This window comes from Protopterus annectens, chromosome 4.part1, assembly GCF_019279795.1.
Source record: "Protopterus annectens isolate FY-2018-M chromosome 4.part1, PAN1.0, whole genome shotgun sequence".
In the NCBI taxonomy this organism is placed as follows: domain Eukaryota; kingdom Metazoa; phylum Chordata; order Ceratodontiformes; family Protopteridae; genus Protopterus; species Protopterus annectens.
The window spans coordinates 991,625,413-991,636,784 of NC_056734.1; the positions used below are offsets into that span (position 1 = coordinate 991,625,413).

At 38.1% G+C, this 11,372-nt stretch overlaps 1 protein-coding gene across 1 annotated transcript in view; it reads left to right on the forward strand.

Annotated features, from left to right (window-relative positions):
- The window catches only part of FYTTD1 (forty-two-three domain containing 1), a gene marked incomplete in the record, with an annotated part of 977,528 nt that overhangs the window by 18,287 nt on the left and 947,869 nt on the right, over positions 1-11,372 (forward strand). Inside the window, 1 exon segment of the mRNA XM_044070693.1 lies at positions 7,943-8,092. Coding sequence (XP_043926628.1) covers positions 7,943-8,092 — 150 coding nt within the window.

The following is an 11,372-nucleotide window of genomic DNA, read 5'->3' on the forward strand; positions in this document are numbered from 1 at the left end:
GAAAAGCAAAGTGATCCTCATTGCTCCCTACTGGCCACGTCAAGTCTGGTTCCCGTTTCTATGGCCTCATCTGATTCACAGCCCGTGGATCCTGGATCATTCCCAGGTCCTGTTATCCCATCCTCTGGGATTGATTCATCCGAACCAGCACAGTCTCAAGCTCACAGCCTGGTTCCTCCACTTCCAGTGATTGCCAGACTGCCTGCCATCCCATCTCCTGTTCGTGAAATTCTTCTGGCCTCACACAAACCTTCCACTAGAAAGGTTTATTCTAGTAAATGGACTAGGTTCTCTATTTGGGCCAAAGATCAGAACTTAAACCCTTTCTCTAGTCCTATTCAAAAGATTTTGCAATACCCAACTACTCTCCTGCATGCAGGAGCCTCCACTTCAGCAATCGCTGTACATTTAGCAGCTATCACCAATTTTCATAATTGTCTTGAAAATTCTTCAATTATGTCACACCACCTATGCAAGACCTTTTTTTAAGGGAGTATTACATGATAAACCTCCCGTCAAGCCTCCCTTAGATCCCTGGGACTTGACTCTGGTGCTTCAGTCTCTTACCGGCTCTCCCTTTAAGCCCTTTGATTCATGTGATTTGAAATTTTTGTCTTGGAAAACCATACTTGGCACTCACTTCAGCAAGAAGAGTATCTGTGTGCAGGCCTTGAGTGTCAAGAGTCCTTACTTGATCTTCTACACTGATAGGGTGTCCCTTTGTACTGACCCTTCCTGTTTGCCTAAGGTCATTTCTGTTTTTTCCATTAACCAATCTGTTGACCTGGCGGTTTGTTCCCAAGGCATTCTAATAGAGGGGAGTACCTTTTGCACACCCTTGGTGTTATTTGGACAGGACTAAATCTTTCAGGAAAACAGACCAATTGTTTGTGGCCTTTGCAGGACCCAGATTAGGTAAACCTGTTTCCAAAGTAACTTTATCTTCTTGGCTTAGAAACGTCATTACCTTTATCTACCAACAGAATACGCTACCCTTACCTTCCAGAATAAAGGCTCATTCTATTAGATCTATGGCTATCTCTGTAGCTTTTCATTCCAGAGCCTCTATGGATGATATATGCGCAGCAGCCATGTAGGCAAGACCTCATGCCTTCATCTCCCATTACAAATTGGATTTGCCCTCCAGGGGACGAGCATCTTTTGGTTCTATGGTGCTTAGGAATATCCTTCCTTAGGGCCACCCAGGACTCAAGTCACTGGGGACTTGGTCCTAACAGTAAGCAAAGAATAAAGATTTACAACATCAGGTAAAGAAGTTGTCTTACCATAACATTCCATCTGTGTTGTAGATCTTTATTCATTCTTTACTTCCCACCCTCCTTCCCCTTGCCTGGACTCCTGGTGGACTTTAGTTAATCCTGGTTAGAGTATTTGCTCAGGCAGGGCCTCCTACTTTTTTCCTATTACTACATCTTTTATCTAGGGTGGGCAAACTCTATCTGGAGTATCTAGGAGAGGCATTCTGGGTAGGTTCTTAGCTGAGAGTTTTGGCTTCCATATCGGTTCCGAGGATGGAACCGAGGTCCTAACGGTAAGGAATGAATAAAGATGTACAACACATATGGCAGATGGAATGTTATGGTAAGACATAACTTCTTTATTTTTCGCTAAGCAGTATGCATCAGTTTAGAAAGGTTGCTGTTAAAGAAATATATTTGATAGTAACGAGAGTATAACTGTGTGCTCAACAATTTGTGCAACAGGAAATAGGAAAGGTGATGTTAAACGTAAGAGGGCTTCTGACTAGAAAAATTAAATGCATTAGAGTTTTGAAATTGTGACTATTTTTATATAGGGAAGGAATGAGGACTTCGCGATACAAATGGAGATAGTTATGGAAGACTTGAATATGCTGAGTTTAGAGGAACATGAAATTTAAGACTCGGTAGCTAAATGGGATATAACTGATGATGATTTATAATTAATCAACAGGGAATTCTCTAGGAATGGATGGTATTCCCATGGAAATTGGGGACAGTAGTAGTAAAAACATGGGTTATGTATAACAGTATTTTAAAAGGAGGAACATTATCAGCATCTTGGAATAAAGCTGTGGTGTGTCTGCTACATGGATGGTAAAGACCCCCTTAAGCCCAAATTCATATGGACCAGTTTAAATTTTGAACCATGATTATAAAGTGGTTACGTTTATTTAAGCTAAGAGGATGGCTAAGGTGTTGCTGAAGCTGAAAGCTGTGGATCATTGTAATTTTGTGGAAGAGAGGCAAACCTTTGAAAATATTACCAGAAAGATGATCCCAGAGGAAAGCAGAGTGCAATAAAATTCCTCTCTTGGTAAGTCCTTGTATACGGAGGAGGCATTCAATAAAGGGAGCCAATATTTTATGAGTAGGGCAGTGGCAGCATTTGCATTCGTGGTGTAGTAACGTGAGTTAATTATGAAGAGTAAGAGGCAAGAATCAAGATGGGAGGGTTTTCTCTGATGAGCCAAGTTTGAATATAGGAACCAGGAAGGGGCATACCTCTCAACTTGTACAGATTTTTCATATTTTTGGTCTGTTTTTTGTAAAACTGTGATTTTTCTGGCAAAACATTGCCAATTCATTAAAGTTTGATGTCCGAATATAATTACAGACATTTGAGTTTCAGATTTCATACTCTTTAGAAAAGTAATGCTAACACAAAATCTGTTTTATAAACTTTCTAAGTTTGTAAGAGTAATATTTAAAAATTGCCCCTAATTTTAGGCTTTTCCTCCCATTATTTATGGCTTTGTTCAGATGTCTTACCCTAAGAGGTTGAGGTATGAGCAAGGGCATCCTCTTATCCCTTCATTTGCCATGTATTTATAGCCATTGGTAAAGAAAATTAAGTATGGACAAATTCAAGGATATAGCTAATATGGTAAAGAAGAAATATTAGCCTTATTTTGTACTTAATATAGCCATAAAAAAAGACTTCGGTGTAATGGAACATTTTGAGACAGTTTAAAGGTTGTTACCCCCAAAAGATAAAAAATAAATGAAGATAAAACAAAGGCTTTATTGGTCAGCTGTGTTCATATGGTAACTGATTTTGCAAGACCCACAATTAATGGAACATGAGATGAAAGATTTAGGTTTTTGGATTAAAAAATATATATTTTGTGATAGCTAAGGGTAAGTTGGAAAAAGACTAAAGATAATTCAAACATGGAGTGGAAGTTAACTTAATTTGGATAAGGCACAAGCAATGAAAATACTTGTAGCTCCTTTTAATATTGTGTAGAGATCAGGCATATTTTTATCAACCAGAGGAGAATATGTGGATTATTATAGAGAATTGAGGGTATTTTGAGAGGGAAAGAAGGCAAGAGTTAGATGAATGTATTCTTTCCATGGAATAATTTGGTTTAATATTTGAAAGGATTCTTAAGAGCTTCGCAGTGTTGAAATGTGATGGTGTGTCATAAAATAAGGAGATAGTAGTATTTTCGAGTGCAGGCCCTTAAGGAAAACAGTAGCTTTTGTAGGGTATTATATTAAGTAATGGATAGTGTTTTGTGAACTTTGCTAAGACGGCAATAGAGCGGTTTTACCAAAAAGGATAACTGCAAGTAAGGGCATAGAAAGTAGGCAAGAGGGAGTTGGAATTTATTGGACGAAATTGGCTAAGGATCCAATATGTTGAGAGCAAAAAAAAAAAACAAAAAAACAAAAATGAGGTGAGAAGCCATAGTGAATTGAGGCCTGGCAGAGGTTTGCAGTGCTGGCTGGAGACTGTCTTCCCTTTCAGGTATTGTTAGAGTAGAAGCTAAGAGAAAGGGACTGTTAAATGGAAGACTAACTCCGGTTGAGCTTCTAATGAAAAGAAGCTGCAGTTAAGAAGGGATAATTTAGTATGGCATATAAAACCACACATGGTTAAAAATAAGACTGGGAAAATAGAATGGAAAGGCAATATACAAAGAAGCAGTGGGAGAATATTTGCATGGACGTATGCAAATTCTAGGAGTTAACGGTTTTTGCATGAAAATATTTGCAGAGGTATCGTACTCAAGTAGACTTCATACAATTTTTCAACAGGTTGATGGCAGTTGTTGGAGGTGTAATGTAGGAAGTGGGGTGTTTGTGAACATATTGTTTGGGAATATAACAAGATTGTAGATTTTAAAAATTACCTTCAAGGTACGTGGTGTTTGGCTGAGCAAATTATTATAAATGAGGAATATTTCTTTTGAGCTGGGATATATAAACTGAATTGCCTAGATATAGTAAGGCCTTAGCAAGTGTGTTGCTGTTAACTGCCAAAAAAAACCTTACTAGAAAAAGGAAATGAAAAGACAAACCAACAGGAGCAGTCATTGAATGTTGTAAAGGAGGTAAAAGAATTGTTGGTGGGTTCCTTAAAAATGTGAAGGAACAAACTAGAAATTGAATCTGTGGGAGCAGTACATGCAGAATTGTTGAGCAGGAGTGAAAGATTTGTGCAATCTGTTACGTTAAATTTAGAATAATTGGGAAGTAAGCAATGTCTGAAATGCATGAAAAGCAAACCTCTAATAAGTAGTTTGCTGTTTTATATAACTGTGTACCCATATTGGTGAATAATATGTGAATTTAATTTTTGGGCTTAAAAGGTTTTTGTAAATAATTGGTGTGTACAGGTGTCTGGGGTAACAGAGCATTTCAGGTAGCGAGCAGCTTTTTGTTCCCTGTGTAATAGAAAATCGGAGCAGCAGGGCAGTATCCAAAGTAAGCCCCAAATAACTGCCTTATTATATTGCTTTTTATTATGACTACCATTGTACCTTTCAAGGGTAGATAAAGGCTTATTCCACGATAGCAGTAACCTATAAAGAAGTTACTGAAGGGATGTCTTGGCTCTGAGCTGTCTCTTTGAATTAACCACATGTTAACATGTTTGTTCCAGGAGCGTAGCAAAATTTGCTACTGCTAAGAGTGTGCTGATTTCCTGCCATGGCCTTTTGTCTGGACTGTAGTAACGTGGTGGTGGTCCAGTCAGTGAAATTATACTGCAATAGTGATTGTCCCTATGGTGAATATTACAAGTTGTATGATTACTGTGACATAACAGTACATTTTTGAGTAGAGACATCACTTAAATGCAGGTTTTCTCCTTCCAACTCTGTTACCCTGAAACCTTGTGGTTAGGGGCTCTGTGTGAGTCTGCCCCCCCCCCCCATTCTGTTTTCCATTGTCTGGTCAAACAATGTGGTGTCTGGAGGCTAACCCTCAAACTATCTATCATCTTTCCTTTTACTTTTATCAGTGGCTGGATTCCACTTTCTGCTCCTTATTTTGAAGGTGCTCCCAGAAGTTTGAAGTTCTGGGAGTCAAGGAGGAACAGCACATGTCTGTCTGTATCTAATGCTCATCTTTCATTGCTGCATTGATTCTTGAATTTGAACACCTGTTATGTTAATGTGATCGTACAGCTGTGCTTTACTTAACTTTACCCAAGGCAATGGTTTTAATATTTGATCGTTTTGAGAATTGTACAGTTTACTTCTTGTGGTTGCACTTGATATGTTTTTATTGTATTTTAACTGTTAGGGTGAGTTGCATTTGCCCGGTTTGATTGTTAATAAGTAATAGGGGCTCTGTGTGTGTCTTGGACAATGTCGGGCGGCATGATGCCAGGGCACTTTTAGCCTAGTACACACCTGCAAATCTATAATATTCTTTTAACTACTTTTCCTTGTATTGATTTCTAACGTGATAGTATTTATTGCTTGAAAGTTTTCAAATTAGTCTTTCTGCCCAGTTAACAGGTTGCTCAAAACTTTGCCCTTTTTGTATTATAGTCAAAGGCAGGACAGCTTGTTTGGCAGTCTTGGAGGTAAGCAGAGAAAAGGTATCATAGCCTCCTTTAACATTTCTGACAGGATTACTTTCAAGCCGAATCAGATTTATTGACTACAATGTTAAAATATACTGAAACTACAGTGGATATAAAAAATTTACATATCCCCACAATAATGTTAAAATGCAATAAATAATAATAATTTAATGTGATAATAATAAATAACAATAAAAATTTTCCCACTGTTGGTGTATTAAAAAATCAATAAAAAAAATGAAAAAAAAGGTAAAAGTAGGAAATAAAAGTAAAAAAAATAAATAATAATAATGCCAGTTGCTGTTTTGTTTGATTTACTTTTGCTGAAGCTTCTTTTTAGGTAGAAGCTCCATCAGTCAGTTTGGCACACATCTCTTTTTGGACAAATGTTGCCCACTCTTCCAACAAAAAGTGCCCCATCCTGTCCTCCAATCTCAATCTCTTGTGCACAGCCCTCTAAGGGGTCACCCCACACAGTCATTCTAAGGTTTAATTTAGAGAGTCTGAGTGGCTGTTGGGCCATTCCACTTTTTTAATTTTTTTTTGATTTAATGATTTTTTAATTTTGTTGATTTTGGATGAATGAATTGTCATTGCGGTGTTTGTGAAATTTGAAACCTTCAGCTTTATAGCAAGCAAGAAAGGGTTGGTCAAGTAAAACTGCTTTTTGTTTGAAACTAATTAATTCCACCTTGAATAAAGTCCCAGTTCCAGCTGAAGAAAAGCAACTCCAAAGCATGATACTTCCAACACCATGCTTCACTGTGGGGATGGTGTTCTTTTGGTGATGCGAAGTGTTGTTTTTGCGCCAAATGTATCTCTTGGAATTCTGGCCAGAAAGTTCAACCTTGGTCTCCTCAGACCATAACACATTTTCCCACATGTGTTTGGGAGACTTGATGTATTGTTTTGCAAGTTTTAGCCGGACCTGGATGCTTTTCTGTGTAAGAAAAGGCTTCCTTCTTGCAACCCTACCTCATAGTCCAGACATATGGAGAATACTGGAGATTGTTGTCGCATGTAGTACACAACCAGTACTTTCCAGGAATTTCTGCAGCTCCTTCAGTGTTGCTGTAGGTCTCTTGGCAGCCTCCCTGACCCAGTTTTCATCTGGTCTTTTCAATTTTGGAGGGATGTCCAGTTCATTGCACTGTCACTGTTGTCCCATATTTTCTCCACTTTTTGAGGACCGTCTTCACTGTGTTTGATGGTATATCCAGTGCTGTGGAAATTTTTTTTTGAACCCTTCTCACTGATGCCTTTTAACGATCCCTTTGATGCTTTGTAAGCTCTCTGCGAACCATGGCTTTTGTTGTAGCAGGCAACTGAGTAAATGTCAAGAAAATTCTACTAGGACAGCTGAACTTTATTTGAGGTTAATCAGTCTCTTGAATTGATGGCAGGTGTGTATGCAAGAAGAACTGAATGCTGTAATTAAATTTAAAAGGTGCTTCAACAAAGGATTCGTTTAAGGGTGTGCACACTTGAGCAACTAGCGTTTTGTACGTTTTTATTTTTTATATATTTTTCCCCTAACAGATTTGTTTTTAAATTGAATTGTACAGGTTATAGGTTACATGAAAGGTGGGAAAAGTTTTGAAATGATTTATTGTGGTGGTCCCTCTCTTTATTTTAGATCACAAAAACCTGGCATTTTAACCGGGATGTGTCATCCGATGTCTCTCTCTCTCTCTCTCTCACTGTATTTCAACTGTGTGTCATCCGATCTCTCTCTCTCTCTCTCTCTCTCTCTCTCTCTTTGAAACTTGTTGCAAGAGAACAAAGTTAATGTACTTCAGGCAGTCTGTTTAAACAATGTTGCCTGTGTTTGGTGGAAGTTTTATAAAATCCCTAATTTACAGTCTTTTAATACAGCCATTTTTAAAGTTGAATAGTTTGGGTGATAAATATGCTTTTGTTACTTTTAAACTGTGTGAAGAAAGTGTGAATTGTAGTAAACCCTGTTTTCTTGATTTAATTGCATATTGCTTCATTGTTAAAACAATTGTATGGAGTGAGCTGTTCAGAGGCTGTCTTTACAAAAACACTTGGTTGACCGTTGAAATTTTTAAGTAGTTTGAATTGCATTGGATTAAAAGTAGAACTTTTCTTTGTACAGATGAGATTATTAAGCTAAACAGAAGGGAGAGGCTGAAAAACAGGGCAGTATTTAAGAGAGGAAGGTCAAGGATGAACCAGGGGCGTCAGCAGAAGAGATTTCTGTCATTTGGGAGGAGAGGAGCTTTGCGTCGGATCCAGCAGCAAAGAGGTAAACAGAATTATTTTTGTATTATATTCTGCATTAGAATAGTTTCAAGGAGTGCGGAGTTTCCTTGGCCCAGTATTGCACATACCTTTTAAAATGAGATGCATCCATTGTAATGGACCTATACTTAATGCAGTATGTTGCACATTACAGTAAAAGTGCCTTTGATTGGCAAAGTATTGGCATGTAAGAGCTTGTCAGCCTGTAAATTAGCAATGTTAAGATTATCTGACATGAAATCCAGACACACACAAGGCGGACTAACAATGCCTAAGGAAGCAATAAGACTTCACTTAGCTTTTACCCGAAAGCTTTGTGGATTTCTTTATTCAGTGCGATATAAATAACTTTAGTGCAACTGATCATATACAAAATAAGATACACAGCCAACCTATATACAAAATAAGACACCCACAGCCAACCAATCATATTTTCACAACAGTAAAACAATTAGACACCAATTAAGTTCTTACAGCTAAATAAATGGTTATAAAGCCAGTAAGCAGTCTCTTCAGAAAGTTTTTTTTAAATATTAGCGAAGTTGTTTTTTGAAACTTGTCAAAAAATATTTAAAAAATTACATATACACACTAAAACAATATGCATATAAAGGAAGCAGTGTGTGTGTGTGTGTGTGTGTGTGTGTGTGTGTGTGTGTGTGTGTGTATGGGTTACTGCTGTCAGCATTAAACCATTCTTGAGAGAGAGATAATTATGAATGTTGGTTGTGGTATGTGTTATATCTATGTGTATGTGTGTGTATGTATGTGTGTGTATATGTGTGTGTGTGTGTGTGTGTATATATATATATATATATATATATATATATATACCCTTTCCAATTATTGGAGGCTCACCTCACTGAATAATCCACCCTACAATCCCTCTCCAAAGGACACCAGCAAAGTATGTTTGTGGAATAATTCCTGCCAGAAAGACTTTCTACTATTATACCTATACTACATGGTTAGAGAAAGTCCTGAAATAGGACAGCCAGCAGCCTCTACCCCCCCCCCGCTGTACCTCACACAACTCTCTTCCGTCCCCTTTTTAAAACTCCCTTTGTCTAGCCACCTTTTCCTTGTTGTACTCTCTAACTCCCTCTCATCAGCCTTGCAGTCATCAGACCTGTCCACTAGGGGGCTCCCTTACCCCAGCTATTCTCTCTTTCTTGTGTCTTATGCCCAGATACTTTAATTTTCTCCTGCTGTTCCTTCACTACTATTTAGTCCTCTCACTTTACCCTCTACTTCTACTGTCCACACCCACCTCTTCTAGGCTTAATTCTCACTACCCTTTTCCCACACCTGTCTTTTCAAACTTACCTTCTAGAGTCAATTTTGCTGATTGTTTGTTTTTTATAACTGCAACCCGCTCTGTTCGCCCTGTGGGCTCACTCCTCTCCCTACCCCCAAATCTCACACACCCCCAGGGGTCCTACTCTTATACTTAATTAACCACACCTCTTCCTCTTCCAATGACTTCTAGAAATTACTAGCCACACCTCTTCCTTTTCCTATTACTCTCAGAACACTCTACCACTTTTCATCTTCTCTTATATCTACCTTCTCTTAACCCTCCCTTCTATCTTACCACAACCTTCACACTTCTCCATCCTCACCCTTTATACTTCCTAATTTTACCTATATATATCAAATAGTAAATCTGCACAATGTATAAACCACCCACCCCATTATATATCCTACTTTTATTCACACTACTACTACTTCTTCCTCTAACCTTTGCCTACTTACTCACCTCCTATGAATACCCACTACATCTAAACCATCACTATCCTAACAAGGAAACCAATACTTTCTCCCTACCACTCCTTTTTAATCATGCTAATATAACATCTTTACCCAACTCCTACTTGCAAAGTATCATAGAATACTACATATTAAATATAACACACTTGATCTCAGGAAAAATCTACTTCTATACAACAAATTCCCCTAACCCAAGCTATATAGGATTACTGCTCTCAATAAAAGATGGAGACATCCACCCTAACCCAGGTCCAACAAGAACTCCTAGTACTCTACACAGCCAAAATCACTACCCTATTAATTCCCTTAGTAAAACATCCAGCTCCCTTCAAGTAGCCCATCTTAATATATGTAGCATAAACAACAAAGTATCTCAACTCCAAGCTCTAGTAGAAGTATATTCCTTTGATATCCTCTGCTTAACAGAAACATGGTTAAAACCTGCTACCAAAAACAATGAAATCCTTCCACCTGGATATAATACACTAAGACTCGACTGAGTAGCCAAGAAAGGGGGAAGGGGTAGCTATTCTGTTTAAATCAGGCTTACAGTTAACCACCTACAACTGTAAAATACCTTTTGATTCCATTGCAGAAATTCTCATCTCCAAACTTCATATTAACAATGCCAAATCCATCTATATCATCTGTATGCATCTTCCTCCTGGTAATAACATTGCCACCATGGAAAATATTATTTGCTGGCTATCCCAACCCTTGCCCTAAGAAACCATAATCCTAGGAGATATAAACATAGATTGGAACTGCTATTGTAGCAGCCTCCCTACAACCCACATTAACCTGTATGTTTTTTTCTCAAACCATTACATCCCCCACCAGGATCAGTAAAGCTAACCAGAAAGCAAGAATATTAGACTGGATTCTCGTAAACCATCACCCTCACAATTATGATTCAGGAACCCTCCCTGATGATATAAGTGACCACTCACCTATATTATCAGGCACAAAACCCATACTCCCAATCTGACATCTGTCAAAAATATCAGATCCAAAAAGAACTTAAACCCTGAGTTATTCGAAAAAGAACTAAGAGCTTTCAAATGGTCTCCCTTAAAATGCCTCCCTTTAGAAGAAGCCATCAATTACTTTAACTTCCTTGCCATTCTCAACCAACATGCTCCAACCAGATTAGAGTTAAAACCAAGTCTGCCCCATGGCTTTCAAAAGTAACCAAACACAAAATGCACCTTAGAAATTGAACATCGGGCCAAATGGAGAATGACTAAAAAACCCTGTTGACCAACAAACCTTTAGACAGTTAAGAAATGACGCTAAGAAAACTATCCTAAGAAAACTAAAACAAAAACAAAAAAAAAAATCTTGCTTTTTTCCCACTTTTCTGAGAGTTAAAAAAGTTCAGTTACAGGCTTGCTGTTCCTGAACTGTTTGAAAGTTTCTGTGAGGCCATTTTTGCTTGGGCTGAAGGAGAGTCTCTGTGTTCATCAGTGGCAGTGACTAACATTGAGCAGCTTCCCTGCCCCCGTGAGGTGTTA